Source organism: Hipposideros armiger, unplaced genomic scaffold, assembly GCF_001890085.2.
Source record: "Hipposideros armiger isolate ML-2016 unplaced genomic scaffold, ASM189008v1 scaffold_19, whole genome shotgun sequence".
Classification (NCBI taxonomy): domain Eukaryota; kingdom Metazoa; phylum Chordata; class Mammalia; order Chiroptera; family Hipposideridae; genus Hipposideros; species Hipposideros armiger.
The window spans coordinates 5,887,559-5,906,935 of NW_017731369.1; the positions used below are offsets into that span (position 1 = coordinate 5,887,559).

The window sequence follows — 19,377 nt, forward strand, 5'->3', positions numbered from 1 at the left end:
CCCAAGGCAGAGCTGGGCCTCTGTTGATCAGGTACATGGGGCCGGGGGAGGTTCAGCCTCCTGGCTGACTCTCGGATGGGACTTGAAAAGCCGGGGGCTCACGGAAAGGTGGCCGAGTCCTCCCCGATGGCATTTGATGTCACCCTGGCAGGCGGCTTCTCCTTGGCCAGCTCAGCCTGACCTTGGCCCCTAGTGAGAACGGGGTTTTCCCCCCGCCAGTGACAGATCGGCAGCTTCGAATCTTGAGCCTCTCCGGGCAGGGTTGGCACCTGGTGAGGGACCATGGTGAGGTCTGCACCCACAGTGTTCTGTCCCCCACATCTCCCTCAGTGCTGACACAGCCCGTCCTCCACAGGCTGTCCTCTCAGGCGCCTTCTCAGCTGGAGACCAGCCAGGGTCCCTGGGTGCTTTGGGACTCAGGAGGGCGTGTGGTGGCAGCAGGCAAGGGCTCCAGGCCTGCCTGCCTGGGTACAAGCCTCCATTTCCTTTTCTCTAAAATGGGGACAGCAACAGTGCCAGCTTCACTGATGTGCCAGAGGCCTGGAAGAAACGTGTGTTAACTGGGAGCTGCTACCCTGCTTGTCGTCATGATCATTGTTAGTGTGGTCATTTTCCATTCCGCTGGCATTCTTTGTTGTGAGAGTGCTGGCCCTGTGCTTCGTGCCTCAGTCTCCGTCCCCCACGCTCGGTAGGGGATACTGTCAGGTCCTACCTCGCCTGCCCAGTACCCCTGGAGAGGTTGTAAGATGTGTGTGTGGGCCTAGCCATTGGGTGTCTGGAATCACTGGGGTCCTCAATCACAGGTTCAATTATGGATCCAAGAAGGTGGGGGGTGCTCCTGGACTCTCAGGGGTGCTGTCTGGACTCTGGCTTCACAGCTCCTTCTCTCTGCAGCGCTGGCTCTGTCTGCTTTGCCTGCCTATCCCAAGGAGCCGCCCAAGCTGCTCCCACTCCCTGCATGCTGCCTGCTGCCAGGACCCCCGGGTCCCCAGATCCTGCTCTGGTGCTGGCCTCCTGCTCTCTGGGTGACCTCTGGTTCTTCTCTTCCTGTTTCAGGCATGAGCCATGAGCCCAAGTCCCCTTCACTAGGAATGCTTTCCACCGCGACCAGGACCACCGCCACCGTCAACCCCCTCACCCCCTCGCCGCTCAATGGCGCCCTGGTGCCCAGCGGCAGCCCCGCCACCAGCAGCGCGCTGTCGGCCCAGGCCGCGCCGTCCTCCAGCTTTGCCGCCGCGCTGCGCAAGCTCGCCAAACAGGCGGAGGAGCCCAGAGGTAAGAGGCGCCCATCCTAGGCCGTGGCCAAGGGAGGGAGAGGAGTCCTGTCTTCCCACCAGAACGCTCAGCTCCGGAGAGGAGCAGGAGGCAGCCCAGGAAGCAGCTGTTGCCCATGAGCAGGAGCAGGGGTCAGAGTGCCCCACCCATGTGCTCACACGTGCTCGCATCTACTCTTGGTTCTCTCGCTCTACTTCTGGGCGGCGGGGGCAGCGCAGTCTGAGCTTCAGGACCCCCTGGACCCCCACCTGGCTGGCAAGCCCACCCAGCCGTGGCACCTCTGCTTGGCTTCTGCTTCCGCTCTGTCCCCCACCTCTGTCCTTTCTTGGCTCCAGGAGCCACCATGGGGCCATCGGCAGTGGGGACATATACCCAGTGGCCCGTGGGTGAGGACGGTGGATGTGCTGGGCCACGAGAGCCCTTAGCAGCTGCAGAGGGAGCACTGTACTCTGATCCCCCTCCCGGGCTGCTCCTTGGGGAGCCCATTCCCCAGGTAGCTTGTTTGCTGAGAGCCCAGTGGCTCCAGGCTCTGATACACTCTCCAGAGTGACAGAGTACACAGCCTCTGGAAGTTCGAATGATCCTGGAGTGGGGGTCCCTGGGGCAGCTCAGCCCACCACTGCCTAACTCTCTGAGGCAGGCATTGGATGGTGGCATAGACAGAGGTTTGGAGCCCTGGCTTCTGGTGTCACTTGGGCAGTGACATGCTGTGTGACTTTGGGTAAACACTGACCCTCTCTGAGCTTCAGTCTTCCCATGAGGATCTCTGTACAGCTGGCTTTGGGCATTTCTTGGGGTGACCATCTAGCTGCCCATGTTAGTCCTAGTCAAGGGCTGCTGGCTGCACGAGCAGGGGTGGGGACCAGTTTGTGCCTGGAGCTACGTGGAGACTTGGGTCCATGCAGACTTGGAGGCAGGCCTCTCAGATACCCTCTGGACTTGCTGCTGGGAGGCAGGGAGGGGGCTGACCTCCAGGGCAAAGGAAGTGTAGGTACCCTGGGTGATGGTGCCTGCCACCTGCCTCATCCCAAAAGTCCAAGGCCTGGCGTCGGGGTTCCAGGGTCCTCGGGAGCACCCGGGGAACACTTGCTCCGCAGCCTCGGCAGAACAGACATTTGCCCTGACTGGGGACGCCTGCGGGGGTCTTCTGATCTGGGACTCGCGCCTTTTCCCAGGCCCTTTCTGCTACCTGGTTTTGGGATGGAGGAGGAAATGTAAGGGAAATCGGCTTGGAATTGATGGGCAGGGAGACATTGGCCCAGGAGGGAGGACCACTGGGGCCTGGTTTTATGTCCGCCTGCTGTGGGCTGGCCTGTCTACCTGGGTAGAGTGTGGCTGCCGGCCAACCTTCACATCCTTGCGTGTACGCCCCTCCTCACACTCCATGCTCCCGTGGGGATTCTGGTCGCCTTTGAGCAATAGGCTACAGGTGTCAGGAGGCCCTGCGGCTCGGGACCACAGCACGCCATGCAGCTGGAGAGCAGATGGCTGGAGGAGGCAGCGGGCCCACTGAGCCCCTGCCCGCGCCCACTGACTGAGGCCTTAGACCAGACAGTCCGGGCTGGCTGCAGAGCGCCCTGGGAGAAGCTCACACAGTGGGAACCTGGGCTTGGAAGCGAGGCGTGGGGGTCTCCTCAGAGCCAGTGAGATGCTCCTGGAGCAGAATTTGCCCGGCAGCAACCTGCTTTGGCTGTCTTCTCTCTCAGCCTTCCAGAAGGCAAAGAAAAGGGGCTGGCACAGCTTTCAAAGCGCCTGTCAGTACATCTGTCAGCATGTGGGAGGGTGCTGGTTCCGCCTGGGCTGAGTCACCCCAAGTGTCAAAGCTTCATCAAGCAGCTGTGTCCACTCCCGGCCCACTGGGCTTGAGTCCTAGGGTGACACCCCACATCTGCAGAGGATGTGGCAGTGAAAGGGCATGTGTCCCTCCTTGCCGAGTCAGGCAGTGGAGAAATCTGCAGACGGGGACTCATGCACAGGCTGTGACAGAGCAGGAGCTGCCTCGGTGGCCCTTTGTCTCCTCTCTGATGCCCCCAGGCTGGCCCAGTGTCTGGCTTGCGTGATGGGCCAGGAGACAGACAGTGTGCCTGAGGCTGCTGGGCCTCATTGGCCAGGAACAAAGTGTGCTGCTGGCAGGGGTCAGGCCCTGTGGCTGCGACCAGAGTGTTTTGCATGACACCCTGGGAAGGGCTGGGAGAGAGCAGAGAGGGCTGAGCCTGGCTGGCCCTCCGCTCCTCCAGCTGTCGAAGCGTGGCATCCGCCGCTGGCTTACCTGAGGTTACCCCGTTCATTCCGATGAGAAAGCTGGGGTGTGGGGTGTTCAGCGTCAGTGGCCCGTGGATGTGTGTGGACCTGGGATGCCCTGATACTCGAGTTGCGCTGTGTGTGTACCTGGGCCTTGTCACCTTGTATCTGGCTCCTGTGGCCATGAGCCAAGTATGAGACCATGAGCAATGTGTGAGTTTGAAGTCATGGCAGTGAACTCAGTTTTCGATTCTCCTGTCTGCTCAGCTCCAGTCCGGCTTGGGTTTGAAGAAAAGAGGTGCTCAGTTTCTCTCTGGAGCGTCCTCTGGGCCACACCCCATGGTGATCCCCATTTTCCTCACTGAGTCATCGCAACTTTGATGCTGCCATCTCCACTGTCTGTAGAATTGGCTGGCAGCCCAAGCTGTACCACTGGGGCAGCTGCGGCTCAGAGGTCAGGTCATGAGCCTGAGGTCACACTGCTGGTGAGGCTGTGCCCAGTGCCCCTTGCTGCTGCTGCTGCTGCTGCTGCTTAGGCCTTGCCAAGTGGACTTGGAGAGCCAGAGTTAGGCTGACAAGCCAGAGAGGATGGTCCTGGCAGGGGAGGAGCCCCCCGTCGCTCCTCGCCCCTACCACAGTGATGCAGGGAGCACTGGGTAGTCTGTGCCTCCCTGGGGAGTGTGGGGGGAGATGTGGGCTGTCAGACTTTTACTTGTTAATTTTTAAAGATAAAATTCGCATGCCATAAACGTCACCTTTTTAAAGGAGTACAATTCACTGGTTTTTAGTGTATTCACAGTTGTGCAACCATCACCACTAATTCCAGGACATTTTTATCATCCCTAAAAGAAACCCCAAACGCACTAGCAGTCACTCCCTCCCCTGTCCCTCAGCCATGCTCTACAGTCTCCGGGTTTACGGTTCTGGACGTCCCACGTCTGTGGGGTCACACGGCACGTGCGACCAGCTTCCGGTGCTCAGCCTGCCGTTTCCAGGTCCATCTGCAGCACAGCGTGTCAGGACTTCATTCCTTCTCGTGACTGAACAACCTTGTGGCCCGATGGTACCGCACACCTGTCACCAGGTGTGTGAGGAGGCGGCAGACCCAGCTAGGGCTCTCCCCTCCTTAATCACAACAGTGACCCTTTATTGAGCATCTGGCTTGTACTGGGCAGGTCTCCCCCCACCTTCTCAGCACAGCCCTGGCCTGTTCTCTGTTCTTTTTGCTGCTGGACAAAACTGAGCTTCAAGCTTACCAGCGTCCCGCATCATAAGTGGCAGAGGGGGAGGGTGCCAACTCCACGGACCCATGTCCCAGGATACCGCTGCCTCCTGCCACGCCCTGGCATCTGGGTCTGCCTCCCTTAGAAAGGGAGCCAGGGCCTCTACTGAAGTCTTCCCTTCCAGGCGGGTCGGGCCTCCTGTCTCTGCAGGGTTCCCCCCAGGACAATGGGGTGAAGGTACCTCATGCCCCCCAGAGATGCCAGCATCTCAGCACCTGGGGACTGAGGTGGTCCAGGACCCCATGGCCTACTTCCAACAGCCCCATCCCTGCGGGCAGAGGTTCAGCTGGAGTGAGAGCAGCATCCAGACCTGCATGCAGGGAGGTGGGGGCGAGGCCAGGCTGCAGCCCCCCGCCTGAGCAGCCCCCCTGCCTGAGCAGTCCCCATGGAAAGCTGGACTGACAGCCCTGGGCCCGGCTCTGGCTTTGTGGGCCACACGATGCCTGGGTACCTGTTCTTGCCCAGGACGCGTCTCCGGCTCACATATGACGCTCTCCACCCCACCCCACCCCTCTGCTCTGCTGTGGAAGTAGCATCTTATTTTGAGCTATGGACCATGCTGTCCCCTCTGCTTCTCGGGCTAATGTCTTTCCTCGGGTCGTGTCCCAAAGGTGGAGTTTAAAAATTCCATTCGGAGGCAGATACCTGCGTGCTGTATCGCCTGCTGTATTCCAGAGAAAGGCAATGGAGAGAGAACCGAAGTCAGCTCTCAGCGGGGCATTTTTCTCTTTCTTGAAGTGCTGAGATGTGTTCTTTTCATTGCAGCCAAACCACCCTGCTCAGTCCCTAGGGGTCTGGTGGGCTGGAGATGCCCAGTGGCCCCTGGAGGGACTGTGTGTACAGCAGAGGGGCCGGGACCACAGGTGCTCAGCGGGCTGGACATGGGCGTTAGCAGATTCTGGTTGACATCCTGGCTATGTGACCCGGGCACATCACTTTACCCCTTTGAACTTCTGTCTTTTCTCAGGATGAGGATAATGTCTCTACCTCATCGATTTTGATGATTCAGTGAGAACACACTAGGGCCAGGCACCGCTGCTGTGTGCCATGAATGAGGGGCCACCAATGCCATCACCTCCCCCCCCACCCTAACCACTGCCACCCCCACCCAACGCAAATACCACCACCGTCTCCTCCTCTTCCTCCCCCATTCCCCAGCAGCCCAGCCAGGGGCTTGAGGGCCCTCACTGGGAGGGGGCCTGGGAAGGAGAGCGTTTCCATGGGTAGGGAGTAGGGGCGCTCCTGGATACCTGCAGCTGCGCACTGGGTCTTGGGCTGGCCAAAGTGGACTCGACTTTGGAAGAGAACGTGGCCCGTGTGGACTGGGGGTCAGCCACTGCCTCCACAGCTGCTCCTGTCTGTCCCAGTAGCATGGGGCACATGGAGGCCCAGGCCAGCCTCTCTTCATTACTGGGTCCCTTGCCTTTACTCTTCGGGAGAACGGGGGCCCAGGGAGTGATTGAGTCCACACTGAATGTTCTGGAAGGAGCCTCGGGCTGCAGATTGGAGCCTGACCTTAAGTTGGTCCCAGTACACCCATGGGACCCTTCCTCGGTGACAGGCCAGGGGGCCGGCCCCTCCTTGAACTGAGGCATTACACAGGCAGCGTCCCTGTCATCGGCTGCTGGGGCTCCTCCCCCACTACCCTGCCCACCAAAGTGATGTCCCCCTCGGCCACTCTGCCACTCTGCCCTCCCTCTGCCTCAGAAGCTGCTAGGCCAGCTCCAGCCTTGGCCTGCCCCTCCCCCATCTTTGCCAGTCCCCTCAGCAGACCCTCTTCTGGAAAGAGATTGTGTGTGTGTCCCCACCCATAGGTGTCTGAAGCTCCTGTTTGGGCCTTGGAATGAGTCTTAGCCTAGGAGTCCCGAGACCTGCTGTCCAGGGGCAGGTTGTGACTTGACTTCTCTGAGCCTCCCACCCTCCTCCAGGGCTTGCAAGGCATGTCAAGTGTCTCCAGATCATCCCGTGGGCTCGGAGGTGCTTGTGGAATGACTCAGGGAGGGCGTGAGACGGCGCAGGTCATGCTTCGTGGCCGCCTGGCTCTGGCTGGAGTCTGACCGCGGCTTGGCCTGTCCTAGGAGACGCTAGGCTGGCCTTTCCCCTCTGTTTCTCCCCACCCCCACCCCCGAGAGCAAGCCCGGGAGCCTGTGTCTCCCGCCATCCCCGAGCGTGATGGAGCACGGGCTGCTGCCAGGCGGCGGCTCTCACAAGCTGTGTGGCAATCTGCTCGCCTCCTTGTTGAAACAGGCGACTCCCGTGGGGCTGCAGCGCCCATCTGCCGAGGGGGCGGGGGCCGCAGCGCAGGGAGCCTGACACGTCCTCAGCTGCTTGGGGAAGATGGTTGAGACACCCGGGGCTTGAGCAATCCCCCCTCCCTGGGACACATGGGGCGGTCCTCGCTCTGATCTGCTCCCGTCCTGGCGTGTCCTGCCTGCCTCTTCCAGAGACTGGTGATCACACCACACGCTTCCGATGCCCATTGAGGGGGCCTGGGTACTTTGCTATGTGGGGTAGGGTCCCCTGGGGCAGCTGTGGCTTGGGGGCTTTCTCCATAGCTAGGGTGCTAGACTGGGTAGATGGAGCAGGGTGGGCTCTGAAGCCACATGGACCCGTTCAAATTCCCACACCCAGCCCTCCCAGTGGAGCATGCTGGGTGTGTGACATTGCCACCCAGAGCCCTATGGGGTGGCCGAACAGCCTCACCAAGCTGGCATCTGCACAGAGCACGGGTACCATTTTTGTCACCCGTGAGGAATGACTGAGCTACCCCAGCTTTATTTGGGCCAGACACAAGAAGGTTAACACGAGTGGCGATGGCGGCAGCTGGACTTGAATTTCTCATGCAGGCCTAGAGCCCCAAACACTGGGCCCCCGCCTGGCTCCCTTCCCCAGCGTCTGCTGGCGGCCCTCCTGATCTTGTCACTGGCTTCGCAGATAGCTCTGGTTCCCTTCAGGCTCCTGGAGCTTCTTGGAACCAAGGTCCCTTCCCTGAGACCCAGGGAGACTGGGCATCGTCCCTCCTGCTGTTGAGGTTGGAGGTATGACCCGTCCTCCCAGCCTGGCCATCATGCAGCCAGCCTGAGCGAGGTGGGGGCTCTCTTGTTCTGCTGCCACCTGAAACCTGCCTCTTTCCAAGACAGCCGCAAAAAAAAAATGAGAGGAGAAAAGATCCCGCCTGGCATGTTTGCCGCGCGCGCGCGCGCGCGCGCGCGCGTGTGTGTGTGTGTGTGTGTGTGTCAGCCATGCGGCTAGCGGAGCTTGGTGAGGCGGCGTCTCCCTGTGGGCGTCTGCAGCCCCATCTGTCTCTGCACAGGTGTGAGCTCGGGTGGGGGTGCCCCTCCATGCCTTTGCCTCCTCTGTCTGCCAGGCTGGGGTTCTGGAGGCAGGTGGGCAAGGGAGGCCAGCGCTGGGGGAGAGGGAGGCCCTGGGAAGGGGCGGCAGTCATGCCTGGGAGCTGGGCATGCTCTCAGCAATAGGCAGGGTGGGAGAGAGGGCTGGGCGGGCACAGAGGAAGCGACCAGAGCAGTGGGTATTCGGAGCGCAAGGTCTCCACTGGCCGTGCTGCTGCAACAGCAGTGGTGACTTTCCCTGTCAACCCTCAAAACCCCGTCTGTCTCCCCTCTCGCCCTCCTGGCTCCCACTTCCCCCGCCTCTCTCAGCGTGCCCCCCCTCAGCTCTTCGTGTACCCTAACATGGCAGCATTGCCCTTCAGATGTGGGCACCTGCCATCCTCCCCAGCTCTGCTCAGCAAACCATCAGCCCCTGGCAATGTTTTTGGTAATAAAGCCCTGCATCTCACCTCTGCTGATTTGCATTTAATGACAGTCACGTGACCGTCAATCCAGTGGGGTGGGGGCTCCTACTGTTCCCCGCATGGAGAAGCTCTAGCTGACGGCAGGAAGGAGCGCCCCCATGCAGCGGGTCCTTCCTGAACTTTAGTTGGACCGGCGTGTGCTGTGGACCCAGCTGCCCCTGCCTGGTATGCAGGGAGTCCAGAGGGTTCCCTACCCCGTTCCCACTGTGTACTTTCGATGGGGACTGCACCTCTGTGACCCACACACTCCCAATTCCCACCAGGCACAGGTTGGACTTTCATTCAGGGTCCACTGTTTCTGTTTTCTGTTTTCTTGGGGACCTTCCCTTTCAGGGAAAGAGGCAGAACGCAAACGGGGACAGTCCCGGTTCTGTCCCACTTGACTGCCTGCTGGCTGGGAGGCTTCCTGCTGGTCCCATGGCCCCTCTGGGCCTTGCAAGCCAAGGGGCGGGACTGATCAACCACCAGGTTCCTTTCTGTGTCCAAATGGCGCAAGTCCACCAGCCTGGGTTCCCGCATCCTGGTTGGAAACAGGGCAGAGGAGCAGCCTGGAGAGATGCCAGTGTTTGGGATGTTGTCCCTTCCCATGGGAATGCCACCCACCCAGGCTGAGGGCTCACTCATCCCAGGGTCCACCAGTGCCAGCCAGAGTCATGGTGTTCTCAGAGTGATGGTGGCCTGACACAGTTCTCACTGTGCTAGGGCGGCCCAGAGAGCAATTCAGGATGACCTGGGATAGAACAAATGCAGAAAAATGAAGAGAGCAGAGGGGCCCCGATGAGCAGAGTGCACAAGATCCTCTGGGCTTAGGCCTGCCTGCACTGGGGCAAAGCTCCGCCCTGAAGGGACCCCCGTGGCTCCGTTGCTCACTTGCAAATCTGTAGCAGCTGCCTCCTGCTGGCACTCAGCTGTCCCTGTGGTGCTGCCCCCTCCTGCTGGCACTCAGCTGTCCCTGTGGTGCTGCCCCCTCCAGCCCTGCCAAGCTCCGGGCAGGCCCAGCCACGTAAGCGGGCGTCTCAGGAAGACATCCATCCCAAGGGTCCTTTTTTAGAGAAACACATCAGATGGTGACCGTCCTCTGCGCTCTCTCTCTGTCACTCCTCCAACTGAGGCAGCCTGACTCAGTGCAGGGTTGGGCCTGGGGTGGACAAGGGCTGTTCGGTATAACTGAAACCAGTCCTTGCCCTTTGCACACTACAGTGTCCCCGGTGGGGGCGGTCCTCTAGCAGCACAGAGGTCCTCGTTAAGGGCATGCAGTCAGTGCTTAATGATTGCTTGTCTGCATGGCTGGTTACATGCACATCTGGGAGAGCTGACAGGGCTGCTGCAGTGTTGCAGTTTTATTTTCAGGCCTCACTCCCCTCCCCTCGCAGCAACTTTGGGGTCTCAGCTGTTAATTACATGTGCCCGGGTGGCCTCGGGCGCTAATCCGCGAGGTCAGACAACAGAGGTGACACCGAGCACTCTGCCTCTTGTCATCTCCAATCCACACGCATCCACTGACTCCTGCCGCATGCCTCCAGTTAATTACAGTGATCACGGCCCTTCCGCGGCAGCCGCTGTGCGAACGACTGTCGGGGCAGCCGCTCGCTAATTGGCAGTGCGTGGTCAGGGATCGATGGATCGATCGAGGGCTCTGGCTGGCGAGTGACAGCCCGGCCCCAGGGGGGTTAGGCTGCTAATTGTGGATGGCCTCCCTGGTGCCGGCCCACCTGTGCCCCCCGTGCTTGCTTCCTCATTCTCGCTCACCCCCCAACGCTTAGAAAGAAGGCTAATCCAGAGACTAACGACGACGTAGGGTAGAGTGGCGGGAGGAGAGGTTGGTTAGGAGACAGGTGGCTCTGAGTCTCTGCAGGCGGTGACACAACCCCCTGGGCTGTCAGGTGCTGCTGTTCGTAAGATGGGATGTTGGCATGTCCCCCCCGTGAGGCCCAGGGGCTGGTGCAGGATGGGGCTCCAGGTGGCTGTTCCCAGCTTCCCCGCCCCCCTGGAGGACCACAGCTCACCTGGCTTTTGACCTCAACTTGTCCTCTGGGCAGGTGCAGCCTCTGCCTTGACCAGTGGAGTCTCTTGGTGTGTTTGTTTTATTTATTTACGTTTTTGACTCAAGAGCACAAATATCCACCCTCCCCACCACCCACAGGCAGTTTAGACAGGGCCACCCAGGGTGTGGGTCGGGCACACAGTAGGTCCTCGAGGCAACCAAGCGCCCGAGGCTGGTTGAGATGAGCTTTAAGAGCCGTGGTCATGGTAGCACTACTCACGGTAGCCACAAGGGGACACGCCCAAATGTCCATCAACAGACGATGGACAAACAAAAGGAGGTCTGGCCACACGGTGGAATATTGTTCAGCCGTGAAAAGGAGTGGGGTCCTGACACGTACTACCTCATAGGTAGATGAGCTGTAAAAACCTCATGCTGCGTGAAAGAAGCCAGTCCCAAAAAGCTTGCATAGTGTATGATGCCATTTACATGAAATGTGCAGAGTAGGTAAATCCATGGAGACAGAAAGCAGCGTGGTGGTTGCCAGGGGAGCTGGGGGGAGGAGAGAAACTGCTAATGGGGTTTCTTTTTGGGGTAAAGAGAGCATTCTAGAATTGACTGTGCAAGCTGTGATATACTAAAAACCACTGAATCTCACACTTGATATGGGTTGAGTTCTGTAGTATGGGAATTAGACCTCCGTAAAGCCGCCACAACCCCGAAAAAAGGAGATCAGTAAAGATTCCATGGAAGTTTTTTTTAAAAGAGAAAGAGCCCTTACCTAGTATTTTTTTTTCTTCAAAATTTTAAAATGAGCTTTATCAAAATCTAAATACCTACAGAAAAAGTCCACAGACCCTAAGTGTCCAAGTGGGATGAATGTGCAGAGGGAACCCACAGATCCAGAAACAGAGCGAGGCCCTGCCATCACTCTGCCCCCCCAATCAGGTACAACTGTCTGGATTCCAACCCCATTGGTGCGTTTTTTTGTTTTTGGGGGTTTTTTTTGCCTGTCTTTGCTTGGTGGTGGTGGTGGTCACCGTGTGCCTAAGGCTCTGTCTGCTTCCTGCCCCACTGTGTGCACTCCATCCCGAGGCCATGCTGGCTGTGTCCGTTCAGCTGCTGGTGGGCCTGGTAGTAGTTTCGGGTCGGTGGCTGCTGGGACCCGTGGTCATGACTTTGGAGGACGCCAGCCCCACTTGGCCAGACCAGGCCGTGGGTGGGCATAGCACCTGAGAAGATGCAGCCCGTTTCCCAAAGTTACACAAACCTGGGCAAGCATTCAGGGTGTCGTGCCCTCCCCAACTTAGCCAGCAGGACTCCCAGAACTCCATCAGCGTGTCAGAGTGGAGAACATCCCTGCGGCCCCTGGGGGTTGCAGGGACAGCCCCCACTCGGTGCCGCTCCCACGGTGGTCCTGAAATGGGCTTCCCAGCTGGATCTCACCAACTTGGCCAGACTCAGCTTGTTTCGGAATCTTCCGAAGTGTCCCCACTGGGAAAGGAAGGCTGCCCACGTCCTCCCCTATTGGCTGTCCCTTGGCAGTAATGGCATCTGACCAGAAGGCTGGGAGAGTGCCCCTCCCTGGTGGGCGGCAGAGCTGGGATATAGATCCAGCGTTCAGTCCTAGGGGTTGGCCTAGACACCTTGGGGTTGCAGAATTCTTGGGGTGTGGGCTGTGGTTGGTTGGTCCCCCTGGAGACTCGGGGCAGCGGCCCTCAGGCAACTCGTCACTACCCACCTGACCGGGCACTGACGGGTGCGAGCTGGGAGTGGAGGCGCCTGGCCTCGGCCTTGTTCCTGGGGTCACTGAGCAGCTCTTGGGGCACAGCTTGTGGGTTGGGTGGGAGCATGTCTGTCTGGACTAGGGGCTTCCCACGGGGCTGCCCTGTACAGTTAGTTGTGCACAAGCCTGGGGAGCCACGTGGAAGAGGCCTGCTTGGGCACACCTTGCTCAGGGCCGAGCTCTGTCTCCATCCGTGGGGCCTCGGTGTCTGGCCACACCACGGAGGCCGCGCGTGGCTGGTTGGGGCCTCTGGGTCAGAAAGAAGGGAGTTCACCACAGGGATTCCTTCCTCTCAGCGATGCCTCGGCAGCCAAGATTGTCTCAGAGCACCCATGAGCCGTAGGCTACGCTGCCTTCCCTTTAAGTAAAAGTTTTATTTGGTAATAAGGAGTGTGGCCGATTGAGATGATGTGAAGATACGAACGAGGGTCCTCGGGACCGAGACACGTTCTGAACGCAATTTGGGTAGGATGCCTGGAAGCCAATGGGTTTCTTTTCCCAGAAGGGGATGTCTGTGCTGACACCCTGCTTTTCTTACCTCCCCAGGGCTGCAGATGCCCCAAGGGGGGCTCACAGAGGCAGAAGGTGCCCAGTGGTGCCCCCTTGGAGGGGTCACTGTTTGCCCCTCGAGTCCAACAGTGAGATGGGGCTTCTCCAGGCCAGATTCACCCAGACCAAGCCTGGCACTTCGAGTTCGTAACGAGAAGCATTTAGGTGCCAGCTCCGTGTCCTCCGGCCCGCAGAGCGCACAGCCACCCAAGCTCACGTGTGCCCCTGTGGCCATGCGGTTGGGCGGCCTGAAAGCACAGTGCCACTGGTGGTGCGAGGGTGTTCTCCTCGCCTGCCTAGTGCCTGGCACTAGCTGAAGCTTGGCTGTGATGTAATAAAATCGGGGGGAGTCACCTGTTGGGCCTGCACTGGACCCAGGGCCCTGGATACTGTTCATAGCTCTCCGATGAGGTGTTGTCTGCTCTGGGGCTGTGTCGGGAGTCTGCCGTGGGGGCTGGGAGCGAGAGCCAAACACTGGGTGGTCCGATTCTGCGGTCGGGTGGGAGTGTGACAGGTCAGCGTGGCCCCTGCTGAGGCTCTGTGTCCTTCCCTCACAGGGTCTTCACTGAGCAGCGAGTCGTCCCCCGTGTCCTCGCCAGCCACCAATCACAGCTCGCCTGCCAGCACGCCCAAGCGCGTGCCCATGGGTCCCATCATCGTGCCCCCTGGGGGCCACAGCGTCCCCAGCACACCCCCAGTGGTGACCATCGCCCCAACCAAGACCGTCAATGGCATCTGGAGGAGTGACAGCCGGCAGGTGAGTGTCTTGGGGCACATGGATGTGGCCATAGGTCATAGGTGTGGGGAAGGTTGCCTTCCGTAGGGGAGGACTGGATTTCGGCATTCAAATCGCTGACTCCAGAACTTGCCCTGTCCTGAGCCTCGGTCTCCTCTGCAAAATGAAGTGACAGCATTTCCTGCCAGAACGGTTTGTGCAAAGTAAAGACATTCGTGGGTGTCTGTCAGCTCCAGCTGCCACCACCAGCCACCACAGGCTGGGGCTTACACAACAGATTTCCTCACAGCTCTGGAGGCTGGAAGTCTGAGACCAAGGTGTCAGCAGGGCTGGTTCCTTCTGAGGCCTCTCTCCTTGGCCTGTAGACTGCTGTCTTCTCGCCACATCCTCACGTGGTCTTCACTCTGTGTGTCTGTGTCCTAATCTCTTCTTATAAGAACCCCAGTCACATTGAATTAGGGCCCCCCCTGATTATCTCATTTACCTTAGTCATCTCTTTAAAGGCTCTATCTCCAAATACAGTCACATTCTGAGATACTGGGGGTTGGGGCTTCAACATACAAATTTGGGGGGCATAATTCAACCCATAACCCCTTGTGTAAAAAGGGCTTACAGTGGTGTTTGCACATCCCAAGCACTTGATAAACAACTGCCATTATTATTATTATTATTATTATTATTATTATTATTATTATAATTACCTATTGTTCAAACAAGGAATTGAAATAGGAAAAAGCCAGCCTACCTTTTCTTTTTTTTTTAAAGATTTTTATTGGGGAATTGGGGAAGGGGAACAGACATTAGTTGCTGTCGTTTTGTTCTTTAGTCTAGTTGTGGAGGACGTTGCTTCACTGACCCAAGTTGGCACCATCATTGCGCTCTTCCCGGGTGAGGCAGATCAGTCACCGGCTTCTGGACGGCCGCTCATGGTGGCTGCTGGCCACTCACGCTGGCTGCTGGCTACACACGGTAGCCCATGGCAACCCACTGCCACAGGGGCTACAGCCTATGCCGTCACCGGCGACTCACGGCAGCCCAGCTCCAGGTTGAGCTGTTGTTCAGCATCTTAGCTGTGGAGGGCAGCGTCACTGGCCCTCATATGTGGGATCCGAACCGGCGCCCTCTGGCGTCCCAAGCCAGCTCTTAACCAACGCGCCACTCGGCCGGCCCCAGCCTACGTTTTCTTGTGTCACGTTTTTGTGTTTCTGTCCTAACTGTTGATGCCTGCTGAGGGGGCCCTTCCCCACACTTGGGTTCCCTGGGTGGAGCCACGGCCAGGTGACCTTCCTGCGCAGAAGGAGCTGGTGGCCCTGGGAGCCACTCCTTTGCACCTGCCTAGGGCTGATCACCTCCCACTCCCACTCCCCCACACCTGGTACTCCCAGCTCAGAGGAGCCCTTCCTAATTAAGAGCACTGCCGCTGTGCTTCTCTCCTGGGCTTTTCCACCGAGTTCCCCGAGGGATGGCACCACTTGGAAATACTAATTAAACCACAAAGAAGGGGAGGGCGAGGGGGAGCTCCTACCTCATCCCGCCCAGCTCTGCCTCGTTGGGTAGGGGGATGGGCACCAGGGTCATCGCTCCGGGTCTGTCTTTCCTCTGCCCCTGCCGGTGGGGGCGTATGTCCTTCAGGCAAGCCCTGACCCAGGGGGAGGGTCCCCAAGAAACCCAGTGCAAGAGCCATGGAAATAGCTGTGGCCTGGGACCCACCTGGGTGTGGCCCTAACTTGACCTCCACTTCTGAGGTGACAAACCCTCCTGGATTGTCACCTGGCCGAGGCCCCCTGTGCCCGCCTAGAAGCTGCTGCCTTGGCGTCATTTGCTCTAATCTGTGTGTTGTTTGGAGGCAGGATGGGACAGGGCAGGGCCCGGGGCAGGGCAGACTCCTGCCTGAGGGGTTTGGAGCAGCCTGAGCTGCCCCCTGGGGTGACGAGGGGTCTTCCCTAGTTTCCTGTCTCCAGAGGACCCGTTGCTCCTTCTGTCAACCACCTGGCGGTCAGCCTTGACCTTGGGACCCAGCCAACTGGCTCAAGCAGCCTCAGCTCCTTGCCTGTCACCTAACGCATTCGGGTTCAAAGTGGTTTCTGAGTCCTGTCATGTCCCTGGCTGGTGACGGCCACCACAGCCAACATCATCCGCTTTGCTCCCACCCAAAAGGGGCTTCCTTCCCAGGACCCAGGACCCAGGACCCAGATGCCTTGTAAACAGTCCCCTCCTGCCGCAGGCCATCTCCCTGGCTTCTCACCCTCCTCGGAGGGTCCCATCAGCCCCAGAAACCTTTACTCACCCCAGAGAGGGGGCCAGGCCACAGATCTGCTCCAGCCATTGACGGTTAATAAAACACTAATGCCACCAGGGAGGGCGGGAGGAAGCAGCTGGATTAGCAGTTGATAGATGGCTCATCAGCTCAGCACAAAGGCTCAGTGGAGAATTTAATCCTTCTGGGGAGGGGAGCCCAGGGAAAGGCATGAGGGCAGGAGAGGGGAGCCACTTCCTAAAGTGGCAACACAGGAGTCATGGGGGGGCGCCCTCCTGTATGGCGGGGAGGTATGGGAGGCGGTTCTGGGGCCCCTTCGCCAGGGTCACTGAGATTTCCCAGGTTGTTGGAGTTTCGAAAGGACAGATGAAATGAAAAATAGTCTATTTTAAAGCTAACAGGGCATGTCCTGTCTGTCTGACTGGAAACCTCTCTAATCACCAGAGAATGAAGGATTTTCCTCACTCGCTGCCTCCCCCTCGTCCGTCTTTCTTTCATCGCTACAGCTGCGCCTGCAGCCGCGGTGCAGAAATAAAAAGCTGCCCCACAGATGCTCTTCCGTGCGTGCCTGGCTGCTGGGGACAGCGGTGTGGGAGCCCGGCTGGCGCTGCTGGGGGTGCCTTGGGGTGGCTGGTGGAGCCTCCTGGGTCTGGCCTGAGTTTGGGGGCTGCTACCTGGGCCCACCCCACCCTGGGCAGCCCCCCGCATGCCCTGCAGGCCCAGCTGACCTCATTCCCAGGTGCCTGTCACAAGTTTGGCAGGGTGCCAGCCAGACGGAAGACGGTGGGTCTGGCCCGCTGAACCCCCTGCCTGCCGCACCCCCTCCTCCCCCAGCCTCTCTAACTCCCTGTTTGTCTCAGCCAGGCCTGGACAAGGTGCCATCTGGCCCAGCTGCTTTCCAGCAGGGCTTTGTCCCACCGAGGGGAGAAGGGGGCTCTGCCACATGGTGGCCCCAGTGAGGGGCTGATTGGTGTAGGGCCTGGGGCCTCCTTGTGACACACGTTTGCACTTAGGCTGGCTGGCCCTGTGCCTGGCAGGAGGAGGGGGAGGGGGGAGAGCCAGCATGCCCCAACCTGGTAGCCGCTCAACCGGGAGCCTAGACAGGAGTGCAAGGAGTGGGGGTGACTTCGGGCTTGGTGGAGCACTGCTGTGTGCGAGCCTCCCCGCTCCCTGTGCTTTACCCCACTTCCCATCTACACCTGTGCACCATCCCCGCTGCTGTGAGCTGGCACCGCAGTTGACACATTTGACAGGTGGGGAAACTGAGGCACGGGGTATTTATATGAGGGAGTCATCTAGTGTCTCCAGGACCTGACAGAAGCCGCCTCCTAAGGCGAACTGGGAGCCCACCCTGCTGTTCTCATAGGCAGCTGGAGAACCAGGGCCAGCCCCTGTATAGAAATCTCTGGAAAACTGGGAGGTAGGAGTTCTGGGCTCCCCGCTCTGGCCCAGGGTGATGGTGGGCGTGTGTGTCCCACCCTTCACACCTACCGTGTGAACGCCTCTTCTGGGAAGGGTAAGTCAGAGTTTGTGAACCCTCGAGGACCTCGTGGTGAGTGGAGGGGCCCTGCCAGCACGTGGGAAGGGAACAGATGTTAGCGCTCATTAGAAATTCCAATCAGTGGCTTGTCTCCTTCAATTAATTACCGCTGGTGTATCTTTTGGAGGACTGAGGTGGCACGGCGGCTGTCTGGCCCAGACGTGTTTGGTAAATATGCCTGATGGATGGATGGGCCTTTCTCAGTGGGTCTCGGCCACCCCATCAGCAGCCTGATACTCTGTGGCACCGTTGGCCAGTGTGACTGTGGATGGGCCCCCGGAGGGGACGGCAGCAGAGGTGATCCATCCTTCACCACCCACACGGGGAGTTAGATAAACTGGAGGCTCTGCTGCCCCCGCTTCCTGACTGATGAAAACAGTCGGCAGAGCAGGGAGAGCGAGGCTGGAGGAATAGGGAGCCAGGTGACTCCCTGGGCCTCAGCCGTGGTACCTGCCCCTCGAGTCCAGATGCGCCCAGTGGTCATTCCTGGATGCACCCCTCAGTGAGATAGTCAGAGGATCATGGCCCCCCTTGGTTTCAGGGTATTTGGCATTTTGTGGCACGGTGGAAACACCGTGTACTTGGGGTAGGCAGACCTGGGTTTGTGCCCTGGGAGTGCCACCTGCCTTCTCTGAGCCCTGGTTGCCATCTGATCAATAGTCACCAGACCTGATGTCATGTGGATCTGGCCAAGTAAAGAAAGGGCCTGGCTGGGACACTCAGGCTTCGAGGAGGATGGTTGTGACTCAGGGTAGGCCCGGACCGGAGGCTGAGAGGGGCTGTCACAGTGATGGCGCCCTTTTCCCCCCAGGATGGTGACTGCTCCAGAATTCAGGGCGAGAGCCCCCTGGCTGCTTTTAACTCGCTCTAGCCTTGCTATGTGCTATGCAGCTCCCTTTCAGCCGCACAAGTGACAGGAACAGTCAGACCCTTCCGATCTGATTTCCTGGGGTTGGACACCTCCTTGGATGGACGTGCAGAATGTCCCTCCATGGGGCGAGAGCGGCACACCTGACCTTGGTCCTAGCAGCGGTTTCCTGCTCTCCCTTCATGCCTTGAGCCAGCCCCTTCCCTGGGTCCCCAGGCTCCGCCTCCCCGGCCAGGGCCCAAGCCCCTCTCTGTCCGGAAGCCTGGGTCAGGCGGGGCTGCAGCTCACGGCTGTCTCCTCCTTCGGTGTGTACAAAGGTGTCCCCAGTCAGGTCCGGCCAGCTGAGGCCCTGCAGCTCAGCTGATGCTGGGGCCGCCCCAGGGTTGGCTGGGGGCAGACTGGCACGGAGCCCTGGGGCAGCACCACCTTCTTGAGGCCAAGTCACTCTGTGGGCAAAGGGGTCAAGGTATCTGTGATGTAGGCCCCAAGCTTGTCAGCACAGCTGACCCCTGGGCCCCTGGGGGATGCCTACGTGCGACTGGAGAACAGTGGGCGGGGGCCCTGGATGGGTTCCATTACTCGCTGCTGCAGCGCAGAACTCACTTCCAGCGGGGTGCTGGGACCAATGTCATCTAACTCCTCGAGTTTGGGTTCAGAGCTGCTGTGACCCTGGGGAAAATCGATGCTGGGGGTGTGTGAGTGTTCGTGCAAGGTGGTGGGGGAGCCCGTGCTCTCTGCCATGTCCCCTCATGGGCACAGGGCATTCCGTCTTCGTGACCCCAGCAATCCCGGAGGGAGGCTCAGTCCTTCCCCATCACACCGAGGAGGGAGTGGCCCCCCAAGTAGCTTTCAGTCCAGACCTGTCCCTCATCGGGATTTCTGTTGCCCCTCCTCACCATTCTGCCTCCCACGCCACAAGTACTGCAGGTTTGGGTAAAAAACCTTAAGGAAAGGATCTGTCTAGAACCTGCACTAAACTGTGGCCTCTCTGAGAGTCTTGAGGAAGACCCAGCCTCATCCATCCTGGTTGGCAGCCCTCCCTCG

General features: G+C 59.3%; 1 protein-coding gene across 5 annotated transcripts in view; it reads left to right on the forward strand.

Moving 5' to 3' along the window:
- Window positions 1–19,377, forward strand: part of GSE1 (Gse1 coiled-coil protein) — a 439,129-nt gene that overhangs the window by 397,362 nt on the left and 22,390 nt on the right. For 4 of the 5 annotated variants that reach the window (XM_019634952.1, XM_019634958.1, XM_019634966.1 and 1 more), the window contains exons 3-4: window positions 1,057–1,275; window positions 13,490–13,689. In XM_019634952.1, coding sequence (XP_019490497.1) covers window positions 1,057–1,275; window positions 13,490–13,689 — 419 coding nt within the window. The remainder of the gene's footprint in view (window positions 1–1,056; window positions 1,276–13,489; window positions 13,690–19,377) is intronic. The other variant, XM_019634977.1, reaches the window with a different exon arrangement.